The 27,602-nt window shown below is 37.3% G+C and overlaps 1 protein-coding gene across 3 annotated transcripts in view; it reads left to right on the forward strand.

Annotated features, from left to right (window-relative positions):
• PDE5A (phosphodiesterase 5A, cGMP-specific) overlaps window positions 1-27,602 on the forward strand; it is a 67,058-nt gene extending 39,456 nt beyond the window's left edge. For all 3 annotated transcript variants that reach the window (XM_009887878.1, XM_009887880.1, XM_009887879.1), the window contains exons 8-21: window positions 1,812-1,920; window positions 2,578-2,662; window positions 6,596-6,771; window positions 8,220-8,279; window positions 12,346-12,492; window positions 14,829-14,954; window positions 16,814-16,908; window positions 20,300-20,387; window positions 21,526-21,626; window positions 21,721-21,798; window positions 22,685-22,748; window positions 23,320-23,394; window positions 23,915-23,998; window positions 27,412-27,602. In XM_009887878.1, the coding sequence (XP_009886180.1) occupies window positions 1,812-1,920; window positions 2,578-2,662; window positions 6,596-6,771; window positions 8,220-8,279; window positions 12,346-12,492; window positions 14,829-14,954; window positions 16,814-16,908; window positions 20,300-20,387; window positions 21,526-21,626; window positions 21,721-21,798; window positions 22,685-22,748; window positions 23,320-23,394; window positions 23,915-23,998; window positions 27,412-27,549 (1,426 nt within the window). In that variant the 3' untranslated portion in view covers window positions 27,550-27,602. The remainder of the gene's footprint in view (window positions 1-1,811; window positions 1,921-2,577; window positions 2,663-6,595; window positions 6,772-8,219; window positions 8,280-12,345; window positions 12,493-14,828; window positions 14,955-16,813; window positions 16,909-20,299; window positions 20,388-21,525; window positions 21,627-21,720; window positions 21,799-22,684; window positions 22,749-23,319; window positions 23,395-23,914; window positions 23,999-27,411) is intronic.

The following is a 27,602-nucleotide window of genomic DNA, read 5'->3' on the forward strand; positions in this document are numbered from 1 at the left end:
TTGCAGAGTAGACATATCCACATTAGTAGATACTAATCCTATTTATGATTTTAATCAATTATTTTAATCATTATTCTTATTTCATAGGTAGGGGAGCTGACTCAAAGAACATGACCGACTAAATCAAGAATAAAGTCCTAAAGTTCTAACTTCCAGTCATCTTTGAGAAACCATTAAGAAGTTCAACTAGGAGGAATGGAAAGATGTAGAAATAGTTGAATTAAAATACCCAAATTAAATAGTTTCCAAATTTAGTCTGAACCTCTATATTGAAGTTTGAAAATTACTATCTCCATTACCATTCTCTGTCATCAAAACCATTATTCCAATAATGTCAAAAGAGTGAGACAGTTGTATATAACATGCACGACTACAGATACAGTGTGCAGAGAGAAAAATGGGGATTTCTGTACCCCTTTGATCTTTTTTGCAGTGAACATTTAATATATTAAATTTAATTCCATGTATGAGAAAAATATGTCCAAAGTATGTGGCTTGAGCAACTAAAAACTGCTGAGCTGTACTATGATTTTAGACAATGTACAACCAGAAAGTGCAGAGGTACAACAGGCTAGTAAGATCACAGGGTGAAAAAGAAAGTTCCTGTTTACTTCCTCTTCTACACTATGGGAATGGTAAAGAGAATTTTCCCTTCCTGTTCATTATCCCTTTCATGGTTACTAGTTAATGGACTCAAAATGTAATTTACTGCTTCCATGGGCCATCAGTAAATTATTTCTTGTAACTGATAGGGAAGGAATCTTGGAGGCTTAATTGCATGTTTAATCTTGTTCTTGAGACAGCACAATTATATGCTAAGGACTGTACTATGAGTCAACCACTGGAGTTAGAACTTCTGCTGTGCTTGAAGGGTAGGATTGTGGGCAATAGCAGAAATATAATGACATGGATTAGATGGGAAGTATTACTTTACATAACAAAATTTTGAGCTTATTATGTAATAGAGGATGCTGAATCAAAACCCAAATTAGACCCATTTTCAGAATTGTGGGGCATTGCCTTGTATAACCAAGTTTGTGAAATAATGAAAGAATATTTCCCTTCCTCCAGCACTGTCAACATCCTTACACCAGAAGGATAACTAAAGTCAAGTCAAATGTCAGAGGGAAACCACAGGAACTTGATGGGAATAGGTTTATTGTTAGCATATATGTCCCCCTCCAAAGCAGGCAAAGGGTCCAAGAGAATTGAAATGCCTTAATTAAATACATTGTGGCTAAAAGAGTAGGAGATGATTGATTCTGTAAAGCTATTTTATGTCCTGATGTGGAATAAACAGTTCTATTTCACTAATGGCATCCCCACACAACTGATTGTGCCTTTACTTTTAGAACGAATTTGAAATGAACTTAGAAGCAGAAAATTCACAAATGTTACTAGCTGCAGTCCATTTAAAGGATATGTGAATTTCATCCGGTATTGATTTTTTCAAGTGTGTCAGATTTGTGAATGGAGTTTGTTTTCAAAAAGTTCTGTTGTTTCAATATAATCCAGTTGTTCATTCTTTATCCTTCATCTGCTTAAACTCTACTGATGTGTCTATTTCTTAAGTTTGGTGTTCAGTGTTGACGTTGTTGAATATTAAAGAAATGTTGGAATGTATAAATCAATCAACTCTGCAGTTTTGTGATGACAGATGGATTAGGATACAGGATTTGAACTCAACTCCATTATATATCTATTGGTTATATCCTTTTCTCATACAGGAAAGATATTACAATTACCTGCTTTGCATAATGAAATGACCCACTTTCATACTAAGCACATAATAATAATGTTGTATCCTTCAGGGACTATGATACAAACAAAATCAATTATATGTATGCTCAGTACGTCAAGAACACAATGGAGCCTCTCAACATCCCAGATGTCTGCAAAGACAGAAGATTTCCCTGGACAGTAAGTAAAAGAAGTTTAGATTTGAAATTCAGAAATGGAAAATGTTTTTCTGTTTACCTTTCAGACGTTTTTGGTTTTCCCCTTGTTACTTATATTAATTTCATGGCCACAGTTAGAATTACGCAAACACAAAGGAAGGTACATTTGCTTGATAAAATTCATTATCAGTGAAGAAATGGTACAATACTCACACAGTGAGCTGGGTGGCCAGGGGAGGAATTTATCCCTACAGACATTATTAAAAAAGCCTAACATCAATTTGTCAATAAATAGACAGTGCAATGTGGAGAGCTTGCAGTATGTTCTATGGAAAATATTTAAGTGAAGAACAGTTGGAGGTTTTCGCAGTAATCCTAGGTACTTTACTGTGAGCATTGGGAGACTCTCAGAAGTGCCTTCCCTTTTATCCTCTCCTTTCCCTTCTTGTTCTGGCAAAGATTAATGTTATAGATGCAAGTTCTTTGCTGTTTTGGAGAAGGAACTTTACTTTTCTTTGGGAGCTTTTGCTTCACACTTCATCAAGCGTGTGCTTGTGGTGTGGTGTACTACTGCACACGCAGATACTGGAAAGTTAGGAGAGAAGGTCACTAGGCAAAACTCAGATTACAGTCAGGTTGCTTTTAAAATTGTAACTGTATTTTTTTGTTTGTTTGACAGAATGACAGTGCAGAAAATGTAAGCCAACACATAAAGAGTTTGCTGTGCACACCAATAAAAAATGGGAAAAAGAATAAAGTGATAGGTAGGTATCGTTACAAAAAATATTTTTATACATTTAATAGAAATATTTCTGTGCTCCACAGTAAAATCTCAGCAACATGGAATCTCAACCCAGGAGAAAAGATCCTTAATTATCATGTTTTCAACTAATAAGTCCACTACAACCTTGACTGTAAATTGCTTACCTAATAAGTTACCAAGTATCTACAACACTCTTGTGATACCTCACCATTTTTATAGCTTCTTTGCATTCAAAAATTTTCTGTAAGTAACATTATTTTCATTGCTTCCTGTTCAGAGAGTCAGTTACCACTCTTGCTTGTGTAGATCTTTTACGAGGCAGCGAAAGGAAAAAAAGACGTAAATCAGTAAATAAGCTCTTCAGGCCTGAGCTGTAGTGCTGGGCTTTTAGGGAACAGTGGGGGCATGTGGAAAGGCAAGGTGAACTGCGCAGGCTTCAACAATTTCCTCAAATGTGACTCAGCTACGGAAAGATTCATGCAGTAGGAGGCGAGCTGCTCTGCAATTTTGGTGCTCCAAACTGCCCTGTGGAGGTGCCTGCTTCTATCTGTGGATTACATAGGGAGCCTACAGTTCTATCTTTAGGTGTCTAAAGCTACCCAGTGTAAATATCTCTGCAGCATCTCCTTTGCTTTTTCTAGAACTACTTTTCTGCTATTTTGAAGAGTGGCCATAGTACCACTGGTTTCCTGGGGTAACATTTTGAGATGTAATTTGACACCACTTAGGTCCACATAGGCCGAGATGCTATGGAAACTTAGAAGTCTTGTTATCTCTAGTTCCCTAAAAATACTTAGGTGGCCATTTTCTGGGTCCTCAAAAATGAGTATACACCTAAATAGTTTTGAGGATCTGGTCAGGGCATAAGCATAATGAGCTTTAAGTCTTCCAGTGAGTTTCAGATTCACCTTAAACAAAGGGATAATGATGCTTTTGGAAATTACCAGGACTTCCCCATCCCATGAAGAGTAGAATGAGTGTCAGCCTGCTTTCCTGGCATCAGTAAGTTCCACAAGCAAACAGAACATAAAATATACGGATTCCTAGACAGCAGCATGAATCCAACTTCCTCAGCTTTACAAAATTTGGCAAGTAAATGTTAAAGAGTTCCAAGAATGCATATTTTAATGGTCTTCAAATAATTTTCCTTGAGAAGTACGGCAAAATTGCATAACCCAATATACATAGTAAATATGAGGTCCCTTTCCATGAAGAAAGATCTTTTTTTTTTAACTCCTGAAGCAGAAAGAGAAGCATCATCTGTACCCAATGGAGTTCTCTGAAATTTCTTTTGATATCAGCTTCTTTAATGAGTTCTTTTACTACTTTGTTTTAAATATTGTACCAGACCCTAGAAGACCAAGATGAAGATTGAACTGTTCAGCTTTAATTAGATTTCATATTTCACTATGCTGTTAGCTACTGATAAAACAATCGCATTTGATCTCATATAGTTTTTTTCTGTTGTTATTTTCTGTGGAAGTTCAAACCGAAAGTTTCAGTCAAGCCACCCATTTAGGTGGGTTTTTCAAATCCGAGTAATTCTCATTGGGAAATGTTAGTCAAAGCTTTTTAAGGTTTCACAGCCTGCCTAGTGTTCAGATCTTTAAGAGGGCAAGGTCAAGAACTTGGCTTTGGGACAATACCCAGAAGTTCCTTTAGTATACTATATACTATGTAATACTATTATTATAAGTCTAGTTTTTTATTTTTAAGATTAGTATACCCAAACTCAGATTTTGCGAAGTGGGGTGTGCAGATGGGGGGGGGCGGTGGGGAACTGTCCCCAGCAAAACCAAGCAAATCTTACTGGCAAGAAAGATGAAAAGAACTGTTTCATTCTCCTGACTTGTGCATTTTTCAGGTATGTGGTGAAAGCTTTACAGACCCTTTCTGTGGTTTTATAACTACATCCCAATAAAAGACTTTTGAGTTCCTTTAATTGTAATGTATGGACCCCTCAATGCTTTGGGGAAGCTTTTGAAAAAGTGTCTTACGTGCTACATAGTATATTTACTGCAGTTCTCTCATTTTTTTAAGAGACATTTACATGCATCCAAATGCTATGTCTTTTAAGAATTCATTTGCTCTTGTGGCTTATTCACTGTTGAGTCTTAGTCTTGTGTTCATTACATCACAGTTGCTATGGAAATAATTATAATGTCATAAAACAGTACTAAACAGAGATCTGAAAGTGAGTTTCACGAGATTTTCCTATAGAGTTTTATAAGGCAGCTTCTTTTTCCCAGGGAAAGTTAATCTTGTTTTTCGTGAATCCTCATTTGCTGGGATTATATATTTTTACTATCATTCAAGTATCTAGTCATCTCATTCCATTAAGGTTCAGAATCCTGTTTGCAACATTCAGATGCTACAATGTCTGCTACAACAGTTTACAGCTGCAGTTATAATAATCTCACCGATCTCTTTAGGGAAGACTGATACTAAAGTAAGTTCCCCCAACAGAATATAACTTGGAAACAGGATACTGTTACATTGTCACCAGAATTTAAAACTTCTACATGCAAGGCCAATATTCTTTCAAAAACACAGTTTGCATGTGTGTGCTACATTCTTTTCCTCAGTTTTTCTATGTGTTGTAACAGGGAAGATGGACACTCGGGCCCTCAAAGACTTTTTTAGAAACCTCAATGAACTTTTTTAGTCTGTAAATATGGAGTACTAAAATGCTGGAAATACTTTCAGATAGAAAATTATTAGCACTGACAAGACCTTAGAGTAGCTGCTGATTATGTTCACTGTTGGAACTGCTGTAAAATAGTATTCATTACAATTTCTTCCCTAACCAGAAGCAGAGAGCAAATCTGGCCTTAGGGCGGTGAAGTGTAAGGCACTTTTCATTCAGTATTTTTTTTCAGAATTTTTAATTTGCAACTGTTACTTTCACAAGGATAATTATTTGCAGTTGGCCAGTAAAATGCTATCTTTTATGCTCAAAACTGTTAGTACTCATAGTCATCAGAGTGAGAAAACGTTTGGACTCATTTAAGACAATAATCACCCCCAAAGCAGCTTTGGCCAAAGACAACATATACTTACAATGCAGCTGCTTCAATTAGTATTCTGATTTCTTAGCAGAAACTGCCATCCGTTAGGTAAAATTAAAGTGAGGTATTATGTGTGAATTTCCCTCTGCTTAAACTGGTGTCGGGTATTTAAGTTGCAGCAAGGTTTGGCAGGAGTTACCTGTCAGACCTTTCAATAGCATGTGCACAGAAAGGCCCAGAAATTTTTAACGGAAAATAAACAGATGCAACTATCAGCAAGTTTGAACCTAACAAGTTGAATTCAGTAAGATCCTTTTCAATGAGTTCGGACTTCTTTGGAGCAGGCTGTACTTCAATCACATCCTCGCTGAATCAGCAAGTATACTTATGCTTTGAGCCTCAACTTCGGTATTATCTGTTTAGTTCATTTATTTTAAAAATTTCCAGTACTGACTCAAATAAGGAAGTGAAAACTCTGCGTACCACTGTTCTGACTTTCATAAATGTTCTTTTGGCATGGTTACAAAAATTTAATTAGCCTCCAAAGGACAAATTGTCCTTAGGGATTAAATCAATCTAGAATACTATTAATAATACAAGTTAGGATGAAAATGACCCTAGAATTTCACTAGATACTCAAGTCTGTAAAGCCCTAATTTTTTGTTTTACAAATCCTAATAAGTACTTTTGAGTCTACTAAGTAATAGATAATGTTTTAGCATTTATTCTATAATACAGTGAAATTCCTCTAAAAAACTTCAGGGAAAATCCTACAGCACTCCTGTGTGTCACTTTTACGTATGTTGGTGGTTTATACTGTAGGCTGAACTGTCCTAGACCTGATTTTTTTCTTGATGTTCCATACAATAGGTCATATGTTGGCAGTTCTCTGTACTACTTCCTTTAATTTCTGTATCCTGGCATAGGGGTTTGCCAACTTGTGAATAAGATGGAAGAAAACTCGGGCAAAATCAAGGCTTTCAACAGAAATGATGAACAGTTCCTGGAAGCTTTTGTCATCTTCTGTGGTTTGGGGATCCAGAACACACAGATGTATGAAGCTGTAGAAAGAGCCATGGCCAAACAGATGGTGACATTAGAGGTGAGCTCAAAATCTAGGTGGTCCTTAATTAGCCCAAAACAGGTCCTAATTTCCTCCAGATCCCATCTGTTCCACACGCAAGGGCAGCTGCTCACATGGATACTGAACAGAAATTGTTCTCCCCCAGGAGAACAGCATTTGGCCTGTTGAGTTGCATAGGAATTTTTCTGCGTGTTTCTGTACCTGCCAGCAGACTTTTTTATTTGGTATTGTATTTTGACTTTACTCATGACATTTAGTGGGGAGCTGAATGCATCTTTTGCTCTACATGAGGCTACACGTTGGCAACATAGTGGGTTTGTTCTGTTGCGTAGGAAGAGGAAATGGTTTAGGGGATTAGGGGCTTCCTTTTCTTGTCTGAGGTTTTCTGTGATGATTTTGGCTCAGTCCTTTAGACAAACCGGTTTGTGGAGTAACAGCAGCATTATTGTAGGTTTTCAGCAATTTCCTCAGACTCCATCAAACCATATCAAGATGAATGTCATCTGGTCTCAGCCTTTCAATTGGTTACTGTTAAGTTTAATAGCTTAGGAGGGCTTCAGTCTGAGAAGCTGAATTACTCAGAGGTGATAACTTGAAGCTGAAAGTGAAAAATTTATAGACTTTGGATCTCCTAACTTTCATTATGTAAACAGAGTGTTTGCAGAATTCCTAAAATGGGGATTATGTACTCCGTAGCCTCTAAAAGAAATGTTACAACTCTCAATTCAACCTGTATTAGGTCACGTTAAAGAAAAAGGTGGTAAAATTATTGTCAAAAGAATTTCAGTGCTTTAAAAAAAAGAGCTGTTTGTTTATATGGCAAATTAGCAATTCTCTCTCCTACTATACCACTTTATAGATACTATAGGAAGTCCAGAAGGATTATAGGTTAGTATATAAGATGGCTTCTTTACAAAGAAAAGTCAATCTAGTTGCTAAAAAACCATTTTCATGTCCTGTGCTCTCAAGAGCTAAAAAAATGAGCTTATTTTGTTAATTTTAAACAAACATACTGTCTTTCAGGCTTTTTTGCCAAGTTTCAGTTAGGGCAAAACTTTCTTTTATGTCTGAATAAACTCCTGAAAGGATTATTATGGCAACAATGTCAGGCTCATAATTATAGCTGTTTCATGTATTATTTGTCTTTGAAAGTGGGGCATGAAAACTTTCCAAAGAGAAAATGAGAGTTCTTTGCTCTTTTATAGAAACTCTTTACGTTTTCTTGGCCTAATTATCTCAAGAAGACTCTGTGCTGTGGGAGATTTGTGAAAGCTACAGATATCTCCCCATATACTTTCAGAGAGCTCCCTTAAAACCAGCGTGGGCCCTCCATGGACACTAGATTTCATCAGCAAATGCAATGCAATGCAGTGCAGCTGCAAGCTGAAAATTCTGCTTTAGGAAAATTACTTTTTTATCACATTGCTCTTTTGCTTGTACTAAGGGCTGCTCTTCTCTTTCTGTAGGTTCTCTCATACCACGCTTCTGCTGCTGAGGAGGAAACGAGGGAGCTGCAGGTAACAGCGGTAATTGAACTTTTTACTATTACTTTAGAAATATTCCATTAATAGAACAACAAAGGGCAGCCCTTACACAGATGTGATCCCTAAACACACAGAAGCACATCTTTCAGAAATAAAAATTACAGTGAAGCTTAAACTGATCAGTTTCTGAGTTGAATCAAAACATCCCATAAAAGGGAAATGTTACAATGCCTACAGTGAGAGATATGGGTTGGTCAGGGAGCTGCAATTACAGAAGCAGGAGTATACGGACTGCCTTTCTCATGAGTTTAAGCAACAGTAACAGCTGATGCAATGTTAGTATCACCTTACAGTGATTAAGTATTTCAGAAGCAAAATGTTGAGAACTCTTCTTTCTGCAGCTAAGTCTGAATGTTGCATATTTTATCTCTTTGGTACCTTTCAAGCATCCCAAGTATGGGTGCAGCTTTATGGCCTTACACAGAAATTCTACATTTAATTTTTAATACACCGATTTATTTATTTTTTTATTTTATGGTTACTTTTTTGTGCAGTGTCTGTGTTAAGAAACCACTGCCTAAGGAATAACAAGAGCTATGATATCAAGTGTAGTTCAAAGCACAGCCTGTGCTTAGTCTCTCCAGTTCTCTCAGTTTCAGGGAAATAGCATCACCTCTGCTGTACAAAAAAAAATGGGAGGGATTGAGAACAAGGTAGACATAGGGGACCACAAGCTGAGTAGTACGTGACTGGACCAGACAAGCAAGGTGCCACAGAACAAGGCACAAGAGTAATGATAGTTCTAGAACAGTTAGGGACACGCAGATTTTGAACCTCAGTCCTATCAACTTGTTGCTCATCGATAAAGAGGCACTGACAAGAGCAGCATGCAACACATCTCCTGTGGTTTCTCTTCAGGGATTGCACCGTAATCTCTGTGGTTAGATCTTTCCTGCTAAATAAAACAGAACCGTAATAAACCTAGCACTGAACCAGTGTCCACCTCTACTGCTTAACTGTCCCAGTGCTCCCTAGCACAATCTCGGCCCATGTCAACCACTGCTTTCTAAGGCAGTACCAGCGCACACAGTACCAGAGCACATAGCACAGGCCACCTCCAACAGGCAGTGTGGATGAGGGGCACCAGATTTGGCGTCCTCTAGCCTACAGTCCTGCAGTGCTATTCGAGGAAGTTTTGCACCCTCAGATATACCACATATCCTCTCATCACATCCCATGGCATGAAACAAATACCCTTATTTTCAGGCTATGAAGCCATCACTCTGAATTTTAACAGAGCAATCAGATTAGTTCAGTTAACTTGAGCTGAAAAAAGAAGAGGCACTAAAAAGAAGGGAATCTTAGAACTTCAGGGCACCATGTGGAGCCCAAAGCAAACCATGGACCAAGCATAATATGGACAAATCAGTTTGTGGCATTTCGCCTCATTGCTAGAGACTGATCCCTGTTCTGTTTTATATAGCAGTATAGATCTTTCTGCCTCATTGATAATTTGGTTTCTTCTTTGTGCTTTTTTGAACAAGATACCTAATTCAGTGACCATTCCTAAAATTGCTCCTTTAGGCGTTATTCTTTTCTTTAGAAAGCTTAATTTCTTTCTTTGGTGCCACATTCCACCACTTTCATTACTCAAAACTTCCCTTGTGGCATATAGACTTTCCAGTTGTGTTGCCTTTTGTGAAAGTAGTTGTCTTCTGCTTTTTTCCAGTTTGTTTTTCTTTGTAAATTTCTATGATTTAATTACTTTGTAGTTGTCACTCCTCTTTCTTCTCAAGAACAGAGACGAGATGTCAACATGAAATTTGTGATGGTTGTCACACAAAAGAAAACATTGATCCTTGATTTTTTTCCTCAATTACTTACTGTGAAGTAATTTGAGATCTTTACATGACAAGCGTTATGGAAGTGCTATTACTATTACAGTAAAAGTTGCTCGAAATACTTCTTGCTTTATGGAGTCTCTTCGTGTTAAAAGATTTTACTACCTACTACCATGTATATGGTCTGCAGTCTGCTATTCACCTAATCTAGTACATGATCTATATTTTTGCATATGATTCTGCCAGTGTGTTAGTTATGTCTTAGACCACCACTCAGTCCCTGACTTCCGAATAACCCAAGCTTCTGTCTGTCTTTACTGTATTGCTGGCTCACTTTACGGATGTCCATGATAGCCAAACAGATGGTAAAAGCCAAGTCAAAACTTCACAAATCTAAAGGAATGTTCATTAAATTGAGAAATTACTTGGTTTATAATGCGTTTAAGAATAAAACCACAGCCAATATTTGGTGTTAAGTCTTGCACGCATTATTTTGTATACTTAAACAGGTAATGAAATGGACTCACTAATTAATTATTCACTACGAATTACTTCTAATACAATGCATATAGTAAGCAATAGTAATTAAAAAATAGTAATTATGCAACGGGGGAATGAACTGGCACGTTTTCTTCTTTTCTCGACTTCTTTTCATGATCTTTATAATATTCCTGAGGTGGAGAAATTGAGCAAGAGGTTGTAGTTTGGTCAGTGCTTACAGGAGCTGACCATAGCTCAATAACTTGAAATTAAAATAGCTGATGAACTTTCCTGCTGTAAAATGGGGGGCACATAGCTCTACTGGCTTCAGTAAGTGCAAAGGGAAGTATCTAATCCAGTTAAATAACACTTGAATAGCTATAGAGTGTAATTTTTTTGTGTCTCAGATGAAATGAATCTTATTGTTGTGGCTGTCAAAGGCAGGAGATCAAAGAAGGGAAAAATAAATTATGAATGAAGTCAGAACGCAGGCATGAGGTCTTCCGTTGAGTTCCTACTGTGTCCTTCCAGCATCTTTCCTCATGAAATACCAGACTGCAGTTGCAGTTTTTCAAAATTATGTCATTAGAGTTCCTGAATGGTTACATTATTTTCCACTGAACATACAGGCCCGGTGGTTCTTTCACATGCTCAGAGGTGAAACAGCATAGGAATCCAAACTGAGGGACATAAAATTACTGGTACGAGAAACGTGTAAGAATGTTGCATTTTTTTTCCTGCGTAAATACTATTCTTCATAATCTTTCATGACTTTTCGATTCTGACAAACAGGAAAGATAACAGCAAACTGATATGGAACAGAGATTGGTAGATATAGTTATGGGGAGAGCTGATTTGCATGCTACAAATAATAATACTGTAGATTATGCCACATGCTTCCTTTTCAGTGTCTCAGCCTTCTAGGACTCAGTTCCCCATGCTGGAGAAATGTTTTACCCTAGAATTACAAAGAGGAAAATAAACACATAGGTTTATTTCTTTAACCATTTCGTTTTACCTGATTTCTTTTAAACCACACTCATACTGAGGTGAAACATCTGTAAATAAGTAGCACTGAGAATTGCACCTTTTATTTTACTGAAAAAATTGATACTAATTTTTGTTCCATAGTGTAAGACTTACCATTTATTTTGCTAGCAACCTTAACATCTGTATTTTGAAGGGCAACTAGTACCTACACTCTGAATTTTATAACTAGAAAACGTAGAAATGTAATACATAGGGTTATAATACATGTAATACATGGAGATATTACTGATAATAAAAGTTACAGATTTTAATAAGTATAGAGTTGGGGGGTTTGTCTTCTTTATGATTTCAAATTTCACATTGAAGGTTTATGATTGTACTCAAATTCCATCTAAAACATTGTCCAAAGGTTTATAAGATTATTGATCACAGTTGAACCCTAATTTTTCAGGTTTCTAGCCCTGAGACAGCTCTGTCTGTGGACATGTTCTGACTACTATAGCGCTGAATGTGGATTCTGTTAGCAATTCTGTTCTACTGACATCTCTTTTCCTCACCAGTCTTAGAAAAATCTCAACAGTTACAGATTTTGATGTCTGCACATCCATAAAAACAAACACGTAACTCCACTGCCTTATTTTCTCCATCTCCCAATTTCATACATACTCTTGCTTAGAATTTGCCTTAGGTGATTAGGTAAAATTTAGGACCTCGCTATTTCTCTGTTGAAAAAGCAGGTATTTATGTCGTGCTTTCTCTTTCCTAGTACTAAGTTGTGTTCTCCTATTCTTCTCTAGGCTGCTGTAGTACCTTCGGCACAATCTCTCAACCTAGCTGACTTCAACTTCAGTGATTTTGAGCTATCAGATTTTGAAACAACACTGTGTACAATTCGCATGTTCACAGACCTCAACCTGGTGCAAAATTTCCAAATGAAACATGAGGTATGAATGCTGTCAAATGCTGCTTCACATAAAGAGACAACTTATTTATTAGAAAATCAAGAGAATAGTGAAATGAGCCTGCAGTAAATATAATTTGAAATCTGTGTTACAGAGTAATTAGCAAACTAGGAAGGTATATAAGTGGGCAGTACTGGGATTTGTCCTCAGGTTGGTTCTACTGAATCATTAATAATTTGGTTAACGGACTGTAAATGCTTTTAGAAAACTTGGGGAGTGGAGGTAGAGGACTTGGTTAAAATTCAGTTTGAAAATGTACGCCAATATTTTAAAACCAGCAAGAATAAATATATAAAGACTAATCAAAACAGTCAAATACATAAATTACAAATGGTAAACAAAAGAACAGCTAGTGGTAACATAGAAAAATATTTCTCAGCTACTAGTATCAGAAACGGTGTAAAAGTCAATAATGTGCCATAGTAGCAAAAAGGGGCAAAAGGAGCAAATTTCTTTCTTTATTCACAGAGTGGTATTTAAGGCCCACGGAGTAATTATATTGTAGCTCACATTTGAAGAGACAAACAGAGATACAAATTAATTTTAAAAAATAACAATTTAGGAGATTGAGCAACATTTGACTGAATTAAGATGGTTTTCTCCAGAAAACAGATTACTGAGAAGGGAGATGATAGCAACTTCTCAGTAAGTGAAAGACTGTTATAAAGAGGATAGTAATATTGTTCTCTGTGTCCATATAAGGTAGTACAAGTAATTAGCTCAGTCTTTCCCCCACAAAAGATTAGGTTAGAGATTAGGGGGAACTGTTTTAGTTATGGAGATAGTAAAGAGTGAAACAGACTACTTATGATGGATGTGGAAACTTCCCTGAAGGTTTTTCTCAATAGATCTAGTTGTAGATATGCATCTGTCAGAGATGATCTAGACAGGTATTCTTATTTCGCTGCTGGCCCTGGAGGTAGACTAGATAATCTCTTAGGCCTCTTCCAGTCAATACACACTATTTCTATTTGCAAAAACCTTCATTTTTAAATACTTTATTTTTGCTTCATATATTTTTCAACAAAACTTCCGAAGTTCAGTATCACAATCCAAGATTAATTCAGAGGAGTTCCTAGGCAAACAAATCAGTAAAAGAAAACAGGTATTTATTTTCTATATCACAGGTTTAGAGACCAATTTAGATCAGTAGTGTTTAAGGGATAAAAGGAGTACTGTATTATCTAGTCTGATCTCTTGATTATCCCAGCAATTAGTTTCACCTTCGTAGTAAGAACTTGTACTTTCTTAAGGGATATGTCCCAACAGAAGAGAGGGAGTCAGGTAGCCCAGTGACGAGTGGGCTTCTAGTTTCTCGTGGGGCAATTGTAATGAATTAGCAAAACCAAAATAACACCAGGACAACAGGCACATAATTCCACATCTGAATAGAATTAAGAACATCGACAGCTTTGAAGCTACTCTTTCAACTTTCCATACTAGAGCTAAGGAAAACTGGCAGTACTAGCACTCCTTTTTAAACAGTGGGAAGGCAGAGAATATCCCTGCTTTTGTCTGTGTGGAATTGTTTATGTGGGTGAATGATACTGGATTTTAATTTCTGTCAGTACAACATCCTTCACGGGGAACACTAAAAATTTTCTTGAACAAACCAAGACCTAGATTCTCATCCAGCATTTAACAGAGAGCAGTATAATGTATCCATTTAAACCAAGGGACCTGTTCTAGTACACATCAATTTACTATCTGACCTTCATACCTTTGACTTTCTTAGAAGTAAAGTATAACCCACAACTTGTAATACTGTTTTGTAAAACATCCCGGACATACTTTCTTCCTGCATAAAAGAAATACTACCCAGCAATATAATAATTGCTGTCTTTCTGTCCTACTTATTTGCTTTCCAAAGTCCAATTCTGCTTGTCTTTTGACAAGCTGATATGAGGGAAGAGCCACACGTTCATTATGAAAACAGCTTTTATGGCAACTATGTAATTAAAATAATAAATTTTCTCTTATCAAATATGTTGTTACAAACAAGGATTTTTTTTCTGCCAGTTTGCTCAACGTAAATCAGTTTCTGAATTAACAGCAGTGCATCCAACACTAACATTTAGCCATTAGTACTAAAAACCCAAACCCACAAGTATTACATACTGAATGAGAGGCTGAACTAGTGGCTGTAAGCATATTCTTACCTATTTTCACAGTTACAAGTATTTGAACTTAATTGAGTTAAAAGGAGATTTTTTTTCTGTAAGACACTTTTCAAGTGGGATTAGAGAAAGATTTGTTTTCATAAAAAGAAGAGATTTCTAATAAATTTACAGTTAACTATGTGATGCTCTTTCTTAAAGGTTCTCTGCAGGTGGATTTTAAGTGTAAAGAAAAATTACCGGAAAAATGTTGCTTATCACAATTGGAGACATGCCTTTAATACAGCGCAGTGCATGTTTGCTGCTTTAAAATCTGGTAAAATTCAGGTACATTTTGTTGTTTCTACATTAAGAATCTTCTGGCTAAACAAATTCTATAATGATGTGTAATTTGGATTGTCATGTCAGTAAGATGTTCATCTTGCAGTGGTATTGCTAGTGAAATCAAAATATTTCTGCTGAAGACTTCTGGCTTTAAGGGCTTGATTTGTGAAATTGTTGTCATGTTGTTATGTACCCAGTTTCAGCTGAATCCTCTGGAAGTGATCAGGTCAATGTTCCCAATGGGAATATCTCAAATAAGGCACATACGTTATTATGTCCCTTTTTAAAGTTAACGCTTATGCTACAAACAAGTCAAAAAGGTGGAGAAAAAAAGGACTGACCCTATTTCAGGATGTTTCCTTATAATATTCAACATTCTTGAAGAAAACAAAATGTTTCTGTTAATTCTGAATTAACGTGTTTCTTCAGTTTGATTACAGCCAATTGTTATTCGTTGGTTTAGACTATTTTACAGTAAGCACTTCCAAGAGAATAAATAAATCCGATTTGTAGATCAGAACCCAATACCAGTAATGAAGCAGGATTCACTTCCTCTACAAACTTTGTCTCACTAAAAAAAAAAAAAGACAAAAGGTGCTGGAAGAGACAAAGGCAAGGGCTTTTATATTCCTCCTATACTGAAATGGACATGGTAGTTTTGCTCTTTGTGCAGTCTAGCAATCTCTGATGATCCTGATAGCTTGCTTGCTATTTTTGGAATCCTATCAGTCTCCACTGCAATTTCCATAAATTGTTTTATTCCTAACTACCTTGGATTCACTCCACACTGATTTTCATGTCCTAGATGCTGGAGTCAGAACGGCATTGGATATAAGTCTCTCAATTTTCTCTAGTTTGAGGGGAAAAGCAAGCATTGGGGGACACATCTTCCTAGGAGAAACATAAAATCAGTTGTTTCCAAACTGATTTGTCTTTTGACTAGATTAAGGACAGATTTTATTATCTAGAAAGCAGATGCAAATCTACAGAAGTTGTAACTGCTTAAAGAAAAATTGGATTTTATTGTCCTCAAACCAGGACAAGAGGGTACAGCCCTGCAGTGGCAGTGCTGTCACCAGCTGTTTTTCAGATTCCTGTCCTGACTGTTGTGCCTGCTATTCTTGACCCATTACGAAATGCTGCATGAATACTGTAGCTTTGTCCAGCCTCTGTTTCTCACTGGACAGATTTAAATAAATTTTCTATTCAGCTCTGTTGAACAATATTAAAGATATGAAATAGTCACAAAAGAGAAACTATAACCTCTCCGCTAATCCTTGTTGGAGCTCCAGAGTAAACTCTTTAATAATGAATCAGATATTGGTTAATTTTTTTTTCCATGGGTTTTCAATTTTTGTTAATTTATTTGCACAGTGATCAGTGAAAAGCGTGACATTTTCGCCTTCTGATTATTCCAAGGATATTTGTATAATGAATTTTTATACCTACTTAGGGAATGTAGCCTAACTCCCTTGTGGTAATAGAGGAGCTGAGCTAAAAGTCATGGGGCCAGAATTTAAGAAAATTCTTTTCATGCTCTCTCTTCGCTACCAAGTGACACTATGCGAGTCACTTCCTCTTCTTCTGTATTGGTTTTCTCATACATATATATATGTATATATATGTAGATGATGTTCCCTCTGAAAACTGCATCGAGGCCTATGGAGAATGGTTATCACTGTGCACCACAGCTTGAGAGATAACCCTTATTCGCAGCATACCATTGTATGTCCTTGTCCTCCTTGGGCCAGAACTGTATCTGCTATGTGGGTAAAGACAAGAGAGCAGATATAAAACACATTGTGCAAAATAAATCCCCATCACAAAGCTAACTCACTTCTTGTATTACTCTTCACATGTAGAGCAAACTGACTGACTTAGAAACGCTGGCTTTGCTGATAGCAACTCTGAGCCACGACTTGGATCACAGGGGAGTGAACAACTCCTACATACAAAGGTAAGTAAGTCTGAGAGAAGTTAAATAAAAACAAATGAATACCAAAATCACAGAGCTAAATGAAGTACAACCTAATTGATTTGATGATGTGATGCTGTGCAGAGGAGCAGGTTTTCACAAAGCAGTAAGTGCAAGAAGAGCCAGAAACATTCGGGAGTCCAAAGCAAAGATGCACCACCTCAGTTGTTGACTAAGTACGATGGCAGATGGAGTGAACTCTCCATAGACTGTACAGGGCCAGCATCTTCCTGCTCCTGTTCCGGATGTCCCATCCCCCGGTTCCCATACAGTGACAGCAAAAGGTCCCAGCTTCTCAGGGACAGCGTAGAGGAAACGTGCAGCTTTTCAGATTGCTCCCTGCCCAGCCAGCTCTTCCCCATCTAGTACGGGCCAGCACAGAGCTGAGATCTGCAGCCAGCTCATACAAAGGTGTCTTGCTACCATTTTGAACTCTGATTGTTTTACTCAGCATTTAGCCATGCTTTTTCAAAATTCTAAGTTGATTTGGATGAGATACATAGTTAAAATCACATTAAAAATGTGTGACTGTTTTGCACGGATTTTAGGTTATCTGTATTCTTTAACTTCGATAAATTCTGGAATTACAGAAAAACCTTTACAATGCAAAAATTCAAAATATGTTTTAAAACCTTAAACCAAAATATTTTTACTAAACAAAATATTTCACTTTGAGGTTATCAAAACGAAGCATCTGAACTCTTCTAAAATTGTATCTGTGTTTTAATTTTTAACTATAAATACTTGGGTTTTTTAGACTTTATTAATAGTTTCAGATCTGCCCAAAATCTGTTTTTCAGTGAATTGAGTATTCACTTCAAATAACAGTATATGATTCTTTGATTAAATAAATAGCTTGACTTAAAACATGGCATAATGTGATTACTGTGATATGGCAATGTGTCCTGATCTGACCAGAGATGGGGAAAAGATACCCAGAAACGTATACTTGTATCTTTTTCTGGCAGAGTTGGAGAGTGGTTTTGAAGCTACCTTTGGAAGAAGTGGTCTGCTGTTCTCGCTGTGTGTAAAGTAAGATACTAGGGGAGGAAAAGTTTGTTCGAGGCAGAGAATACTGAAAAGAAGAAAATAAGGAAGCTGAAGCAGAATTTCTGGCTTTCAGATATATGTTCAGAATAACACTAAGACTGATGTGTAAAGCAAAAAAAACCCACAAACAACCCAAACCAAAAAACAAACCCCTACAAAATTGAAAGAGTAACTTTTTTCTAGTTCCCTAATAGGGGATTCCAGCAGTAACTGTAGCCTTGCAGTGATTGGAACCAGTTAGCTATTTTTTGCTTTATTTATTTAAAAATAAATTTCCTGGAAGACATCTGGAGATGCGTCATCTCCTCTCAAAAATGTCCTGGGAAAGTGTCATAGACAGCAAAATCTAACATTCACACATGCTGTAAAGTGGAGACAATTACAGCTTAATAATTCCTTTTCAACAGAAAGTTCCATGAATTTTGTTTTTAAATCCTTCATTTAAATCTAAATGAAACAGGGTTTTTTCCAGGAACGGATCCCTTTTGTTTTTTGCTTGGAAGCAGGGAGAGTGGGTACTTAGCATATGATTCTTTTCATAAGCAACAGGGTTTCAAAAATTAAAACGGTTCTGGTAGTAGAAATTACAGGAAATGAACTGTTTACTGTTTAGAGGTCTTTTGGTAGATATGCAGGGGGTTTATTTTCTTTTTTTTCCAAACCCACATGAAAAGTAGGCAAGCACAGAGTATGAAAACTGCATAACCAAGCCACTGTGTTCAGAAAGCAATGGTGTGCTTTGGCCTGGTGTGGTGGTTTAACAGAAATGCTGTGTAGTACAGAAGTAGGACCTGAGTTTATTTCCAGCACTTCTGTCTTCCCAGACAGCCAGGGTCTGTAAGTACTGAGCAAGCTCTAGTTTGGTGCAGTACTTGGGAAGATAACCCAAGATATTTCTCACATATTTCTCTCTTCAGTCATTATGAACTTTAGGAGACACGGTATGCATCCCGCTTAACTCAATGGGAATTTCACCCAGCATGTGTTGGCACCATCCTACAATTTGTTTCCTTACAGAAACACACAAGCATATTTGTTCTATACTCCTTTTGCAGTGGTCTCAGAGGAGGTGCTGGGCAGCCAGCCCATAATCCTCAGGGGCTCGCATCCTTTAATCTCCCTTTCCGCGTTTTTGTTTGTCTTTCCATCTTTCTCTCCACATTTTTGTGCTGCTTAGATCCCTGGAGTCTCCTCTCATGACTTTTATTTGAGTCTCTGTGTGCGCTCACTTACATAGGGACCCAATCCTGTGACCACTAAGTCATGTGAAAGATCTTTAACCATACAAGAAGTCCCCTGGAATCGTATGCTAAATAAGAATTTCTTACATGATTAAACATTTGTAGGTCAGATTATAATTAAAGGAATACATTCAGGATCAGCAGCAAAACAGACTTCTAAAGGAATCCCGATGTAGTTGAAGAGATGACATAAGCAATGTAGGACCGAGGGCTGAAAATGACGATAGAGTAGCAAAAGCTAAGAACTGTATTATGCAATGAGGAACAAGGGGAAGTTAGAAATCCTCAGAGAGGAGGAGTTTCTGTATTTTGTCTAAAGCTACTCAAACAGTAAATTCTATTTTCTAGATTAAGATAGCTTTAAATTCTGCTTCTGCACAGTTGGTTTCATGCTGGTTTTCACTGCCTGTAGTACAACCAACATCTTGTTTCCCTTTTGGATTTTACCCAGGGCAAAGGGTAGGTAACAATATGTAGGTAACAAGGTTTTGGTCATGAAGAGAGTGGTGATGAATGAAGTACCAATACAGTTACTAACACTGGGAAATTACTTGATCAACCTTTTGGGCCCTGCACCAGAGTCCACAGAGGTCAGCAGGATTTTTTCCACTGGTATCAGTGGGCTTCCAGTTAGGTCTGCATTATTATTTACGAATTCAGTAGTTGAGCAGACTAAGTATGTCTGGCAGGCGTTTAAAATGTTACAAAACCCAAAACTGTCATTTAAATTTTGCTTGTGAATGAACCCTTCTTGTTGTATTTCCTTTGCATACAAGAACTTTCACTCTATATAAACCCTTTCACTCTATATAAACCCAGGTAACAGAAGGCAGAAAACTAGAGTTGTCAGTGCTCTGACAAAGTAACAGCATTGCCTTCTCACTTGTACTCCCCTGTATCCTTCCAAATGTATTCATTTTGTTTGGCAAGTTTCTGTGGAAAGGGGAAAGGAACTGGTTAAGAATGAGCATGGGTGTGGGGGGGTAAACTGATAATAAGAGGACATTTGAAGGGAACTTATTTCTGGATCAGTAATATGTTTAACTTCATTTCTGCATCTTATGGGTCTTTTTACTCTCCAGAAGCGAACATCCACTGGCTCAACTGTATTGCCACTCAATCATGGAGCATCATCATTTTGATCAATGCCTTATGATCCTGAATAGTCCAGTGAGTGCCACATTTTTGTGTATGCTGAAGGAAACTAGTCCCTATTTTAGTTTTTATTTTTAGCTTTTGGAAAGATTCCCACCCTTATACATTCCTAAGTGATCTTTATTCCTTTTTGGGTAAAGAAAGCAAATGCAGCAGTTTTGAAATCACAGTTCCATTGCTGAGTGCCACCAAACCTTTCCAAGTGTTGCCTGATAAGGGAAGCCTTGCTAATATCCTTTAGAGTACCTGCTTCCTTGGACCAAAGGAAACAACAGGCTATGTTGCCATTTTCTTGACCTTTTGTGAACCACCAAACAAACCCAAGTCCTCGCTCTCATTTCAAAAAACATTCTGGCCTACACATACACAAAGCAGTCCTGATGAGACCAAACCAAACACTGCTAATGTTGACATTCCAAAGTGAAGCCAAACCTAAGTTAAGTCAATATACAAATAAAATTACATTCTTCTTGTTTTATATTATTAACTAATTCTAAGACCAGTTATTCAGCATGCACAATGATTTCAAAGCAGTGTATTTTCACTACTTATTTTGTATCACAGGTATGGTACTTCTGGCATCCTGTGTATTGTAATGATTCTTTCCTATTCAGACAGGAAAATACAGAAAAAAAAGCGGAGGCAAGTTGTCATTTCACCAGCCCCATAGTGCTTTGGTTTAACAGTGGGCTGCTGAGCTTATATTTCTATGTAATAACTTGTTATTTATATTGCTTCATAAAAGGAAAATATTTTTATTTACATGAGGTGTATAGGCAGGTACTGGAATCTATTATAGTTCCTCTGCTTCAGGGAGTGGGAGGAAGAGGGAAGAGAAATGCTATGATATAGCTAGTGGCAAATTTAATTTTTCTGAATGAAATGGCCTTAAGGGCTTTGATGTTGCTCTGCTTTCAGTTTCATTTTGTAATAGTTGATTATGATGCTGTTTCTGTGCGGCTTTCTGCCATTACTCAAGAAGACTGGAATTTTTATTTTTAAATTGGGGAATCTGCAAAACGAAGCAGGGTAAAAGAATGACATCAGATATCCGCAAGCAACTCATAATGACTTAGTATCTAAGAGACATTTTAGCAAACTGGTATGCTGTTGCCCATTTTACTGATAACACTGGTTTTGTTTTTTTGCAAAGGGAAATCAGATTCTCAGCAGCCTTTCCATTGAAGAATACAAAACCACGCTGAAAATGATAAAACAAGCCATTCTTGCCACAGACCTAGCACTATACATAAAGTAAGTCAGAAGCAAGTTTGGCTGGATAGTCATTGCTGGATGTTTATATTGTGTCAGTATGCTGCAAAATCTTTTGGTTTAACTTCTTTTAAAGGAGGAGAGGAGAATTTTTTGAACTTATAAGGAAGAAGCAATTTAATTGGGAAGATCCTACACAGAAGGAGCTATTTTTGTAAGTAAAACCAGAATGATTAAGAAGTCAGTTAATATTATTAAGTACCCAATTTTCCATGCCATGTTGCTGTGAATTTCATTAAAACCAGCAGATCTGTGTGCTCTGGGCCTGTACAGACTGGCACTGACACATAGGCCACTGAATGACTCCCTGGGTCTGAATTACTAAGCCTGCAACCTGTATAATAAACTTTGTTACATAGCACGTGGAGTACCATGAGGATTTCTGTTCTTCCTAAAGAGCATAGGGTTCCTGTCTAGGTAGCATATTCTTTTGCTGTTGATACTGTATACTAAAATTTCAATTGCTGAAACCAGTAACTAAAGATTCAGGACAGTCCATTTGATTTGAAGCTGATTCCTTACTGGCAGTGAAGAAAAAAGAAGATTAAGAATAAACACACACATTGCAATGCACAGCTACAGGAAAGCAGGCTTACATAGGCTGTCTCAGAAAGGAAGGATGCCATATTTCAAATCCAGTGCCTTTAAAAACCAGTCTAATTTAATCATGTTCTATATCTATTCCTATTTCAGTCCTTGGCCCTCATACTGTCAATAAGATGGCAGTCACTGCTAATGTCAGAAAGAAAGAAATGTGCTGTCTGCCCAGTAGCCAATAGAATGAAACAGTTCAATTGACATGAACCCACCAAATTAGCCAGTCCAGATTTGCAGATTTCTGTGTGCTCATTTCACACAGGTGGAAGTCTACCACATCATTGAGCCTTGGAGACCTTTATAACTTTGCTTTACTTTCACTTGTTTTTCTGACTTTGATGTTCCTTGAAATTTTATATTCTATTTGACTAATCACTTGACTTGCTTGCTACATACATTTCACAATACAGTAATTTGTACATTTCTTTCTGTTTTTTCTACAGAGCAATGCTGATGACTGCTTGTGATTTATCAGCCATAAGCAAACCATGGCCAGTTCAGCAAAGGGTATATGCTTAATTTTAAGATTTGCTAAATACAAACTCCGCGTGACAGCCTCTGCTTCCTCCATCCAGTCCTTATTGCAAAGGCAGTGGTGGAATGCAGAGCCTTAGGAAGCAGTCCTTCAAAGTGCTGTATGTGGATTGAAGACTTTCTCAGATCTTTGTAGCAAGATCTGTGCATTTAGCTATGTCACCGCGTTAGCAGTAATCTGAAGGTAAATCAGGAATCTTTGTTCTTTCCAACATTTCTGTGTTACCAAGGCAGTCAATTGATACAATACACTAGCATCAGCTGACCTTTTTCTATGTATTGATCATTCCAACTGTTACCAGTGGTAAGATGCCTACGTGTCATTTTAGTCACTTTGCTTTGTCAGAGTAAATATCATCACACACAGGTGTTTTGTTTGTGCACAGATGTGTGCATGAAGAATTCTAAAAGCTAGCTGAGAGTCTCATTATGGGGGGTCTCAATTCAATACATCCTAAAGGAGAAATAGGGAACACAGGAAACAGTTTTGATTGTAAGTAGCAAGCAAGCTTTTAGGGCTCTCAATGTGTGAAATCTCTTACAGATTGCTGAGCTTGTAGCTACAGAGTTCTTCGATCAAGGAGATAAAGAGCGTAAGGAACTCAACATAGAGCCAACAGTAAGTGGCAGAATCGTGCAGAATCACCTCTTTGAAAATGACTTCTACAAACAGCACTTCATATTCCTTTCAAAAGCCAGTTTCCCCCACTGATCAGAATATAGGATCAACTCCTTCCCTGTCTTCCTAGTGTCAGTATTCTTCTGCGGTTCCCAAACACCAACAACGTGTCATTATCTCTGAGCCAGAAGAACAAACAGCATTATTTCTTCTAAATTGGTATTACTAAATTGTCTAGGAAATACATTCCTAATTTGGTACCTATTTGCATCCTATCCAAAATCAGTAAGCTTATCTATTTGTCTAGGTATTTGGGCTCTGTCGGTCCAAAGACAATCTCTTAAGGCAAGTCATGCAGTCAAATTACCTGCATTGTAACCCATGTACTGATACCCAGCTGTGCTGAGCTTGCTGTGCTTTTTAAGGTGCTGCTTTGTAATTCCAGCCTGTCTCTTTAGTTTTGGTTTGTTTTTTAATTTAATGCATTTAAACACAGAGCTTGTTTACTTCTTATCTGCAGGATCTAATGAACAGAGAGAAGAAAAATAAAATTCCCAGCATGCAGGTTGGATTCATAGATGCTGTTTGTTTGCAGCTGTATGAGGTATGGTGCCTAAGAAAGAATCACAAATATCTAAAACCAGAACTGCTCACTGTAGCCTATAATAGATGCAGATTTAAAATAACAATTAAAAAAAACCCCTAGTCCCTTAGTTAAAAAAGATATTTTTTTGTTATATGTTACATATGGATCATTATTCAGTTGAAATTAGTATTTCAGTGTTTATCATTTATTGTATGCTTGTCCGATTAGTGTATCTTGTTATAATTTTTAAAACCTAGTGGTAATTGCTGTGCTCTGTGCACTTGGTGTTAGACCCCTGGGTTCTATTCTGGATTCCAGCAGCTCCAGTGAGCTGCTATGATCAGCAGGGAAAGTCACAAAACTAATGCTTTGCTATCTAGGAGAAGAATGGTACCCATGTAGTGCATTGATAAAAAGTGTTGCTTAAGAGTTTTAAAGAAATCAGAATTCCTTATGCAAAAGGTGATATGCTATGTATAGGAAATTTACCCGAGTTTAGCATTTCCCAACCCATTTTTTTCTTTCTCTTTCATCACACACAAAAGCAGTGCAAAAGAGAATTCATTGAAATGTTTTTCATCCTGGTCACAAACTATATAAGCAGATACTTGGTCAGATATAGTGTGAAACAAAACATAATGATTACTGATTTTTTTAAACCAGTAAAGCACTAGAGTGAAAGCCTGTTCATTGGGACTGTAGCAAGTATTTTACAGGAACTGAGGAGAGAAAAAGAAAGGTGAGGAACAGATAGCCTGACTCTTAACAATATTCCAGTGGGAGGAACAAGGTGCTTACTCAAATTTTTTCCTCTTACACAGTAATCTTTTCTAATAAGAATCCACATCCACCAGTTGGAAGGAAACAAGGATAGAGGAAGGAGAGGGAGCTACTAACTGCTGCCCCTGAAACTCTGTGTTTCTGTGCTGTAGAAACTATTTTGTTAGGAAAATAAGGCAGCCTTTGCTGGGAAGCCTCAGAAAACTGTCTCCAGTAGGAGGTTGGCCATTGAAAGAAGACTGAGTATCTGTGGAAATGTACAGACTATACAAACAGAAGATTCTTTGAACAGAACACCTGAGCAGGTTTGAATGCCCACAGCTCCAGAGCCTGAACTTCTATACTTTTTCTTGTTATGGAAGGGCTTTACTTTTCCATTTATGAAAAGACCAGAAAATTTTCCATTATTTACTCTGAAATATTCACTGCAGCTTACATCAACAATTACCAAGTGATACTAGCCCAAACTGTACCCAGCTCCTGCAAGGAAATGTGGTGCATGAGTAATTTCTAGCTATTGTGCCCCTGCTTTGTAACCACAGCTTTGTCATGCCACAGTGAATACAAAGCCATTCCTGGTTAGCAGCCAAAAGCACCTACAAATGTTTGGAGTCTTCTCCCTTCGTTTTAATTGGGGAAGAAAAAAAGAGATGCTATGTCTACAGGAGGGGGTCTAAGCAGCATCTTTTTGTTCAGAACATGTTGCCTCTTACAGCTTTTAGTGTATCACTCTTACTTGTCATCTTGTCTCAAAGTCTGACCTGAACTGGAAGAGCTCTTGGCAGGCTGACAGTGTCTGGAGTTTCTATAGACTCAGAGTATGCCAGCATGTGTCCTACCTGACAGATAATTGAGAATGACTTACCTGCAGGGGCAGAGAGCACTAGAGAGGATGGGAAACCTATAAGGTTTCAGTAACAGTAACAGTACTGGTAAATCCAAGGAAGGGGCTACAGCTTGAGCTGATGCAGTGTTTTTTGATTTTGACTGGAGTACAAGTAGGGAATATTACCTGCTTACACAGCCTTTTGTTTTCTTCAATGAGTAACAAATGATAAAACATATAAACAACTTCAATGTTAGTTTGAAAATGAATGAGCACACAGTTCACTCTCCAACATTCTAATGCTATAAAAGCAAGTAATAAACAGGGTTGTAATGACAGCCTTTTCACTGCTCGCTTATCTTTCATCCAGTCAGTAGGAATTTGACACAGAATGAAAACAGAGATGAGTTCCCAATACAGCACTGCAAGTATGTGACTTACTGTGTTATTTAAAGTAGGTCAGATCCCAATGAACTGAAGTCTTGTGGCTTGTGTTAGCTAGACAACCAGTGCAGTTAAACTGAATGATATGCAAGTCTTCCCCTTAAGTTCAGAAATCTGAAAAAAATAAGACAAACGTGTTTCATTCTTTTCATTTTTTTAACTGCAAAAGGTACCATTTAGCAGTTTTAAATGCTGTTTAGATATATTCAGATAAATAAAACCAGAAAACTTCAGAGATATTTGACAGCCCCATTCTTCTTATAGTGGTGTAAATGAAGAATAATTCAATTAAGTCTACTGGAACTAATGAAGCAGCCTATAAAGCCAAAAGGAACTATGGAGATTTATACAAGCTGATAATTCACTAGGGTCCCTATGTAAAGTTACAGGAGAATTAGACATTGCTACCTCTCATTATTTGAATGAGACCTGAATTCCATGTGAAATTCTGACTGGTTCTACGTTTTGTATAGTGACCAGCAGAGGGGCCTGGATTCTTCTCTGTGTACTTTGCAGTTGGTCATAGTAGTTACAGAATCAGTGGGCTCAAACACTCTTTACCATACCTTGTTGTCCCACACCGTCTGAACTATTAAACTCCCACTTTACACTTCTGAATAGTCTGACTTCATTCCACAAGCCAGCAGAACCCTTTATGCAAGTAAGGACTGACTGTCATAGTGTGAAGATACACTTTCATATCAGGAAAGAAAAACATACAAAAATGCTTATGAATTGTTCTTTTATTTCTTTGATTCTATATTTAAATATCAGAATCCAGTTTTCCTTCACTCTGATAGAGTAACACAGCCACATCATGAAAAATACTTGATTGACTTCAGTCACAGTTATTCCTAAAAGGCACTAAGTGTCAAATGTAACTTATCTATCATACGCTAACTGTCTTGAATTCAAATATTCCTGGGACAACTCCTCTGAATCAGTTGATACACTGTCAGTGAATATGGTCACATTGACTATACTTGCTCTGTGTCTGATTACCATTCCAAGGTAATTCCTTATGACCAACCTTGCTATACATTCAAAGGACTGGCTTTGCAAACAAAATCCATGCAGAGTACTTCACTGGGTATACTGGACAGGTCACTTCTGCATAATACAACAAACTTACCGTGATTCCTTCTGCACCTACGTATCAAGTGCTGTATGGACACTGCCACTCAGTCTAATCTGCACTAGTGCCGGTGTTCATGTCTGATGTGCAGCAGGAAGCCTTCCTTGAAGTTCAAAATACAAGTTCCATTTCAGTTATAGATAAACCTCGTATTTCAATCATTCAGGTCTCTCTCATGGTCATCTTTAAGAACACTTATTTTGTTGTTAAATGTAATCTTTTTTACATGTTCTTAATTTATTTCAGGCCCTAACGCATGTGTCAGAGGCCTGCTACCCTTTACTGGATGGCTGTAGAAAAAATAGGCAGAAATGGCAATCCTTAGCTGAACAACAAGAGAAGAACCTGATTAATGGAGAAAGCAATCAAGCCAAACGGAACTGAGATGCTGATTTGACAACCACAAGCTTAAGTTCACATAGAATACATAGTAATAG

This window comes from Charadrius vociferus, unplaced genomic scaffold, assembly GCF_000708025.1.
Source record: "Charadrius vociferus isolate BGI_N301 unplaced genomic scaffold, ASM70802v2 scaffold806, whole genome shotgun sequence".
In the NCBI taxonomy this organism is placed as follows: Eukaryota; Metazoa; Chordata; class Aves; order Charadriiformes; family Charadriidae; genus Charadrius; species Charadrius vociferus.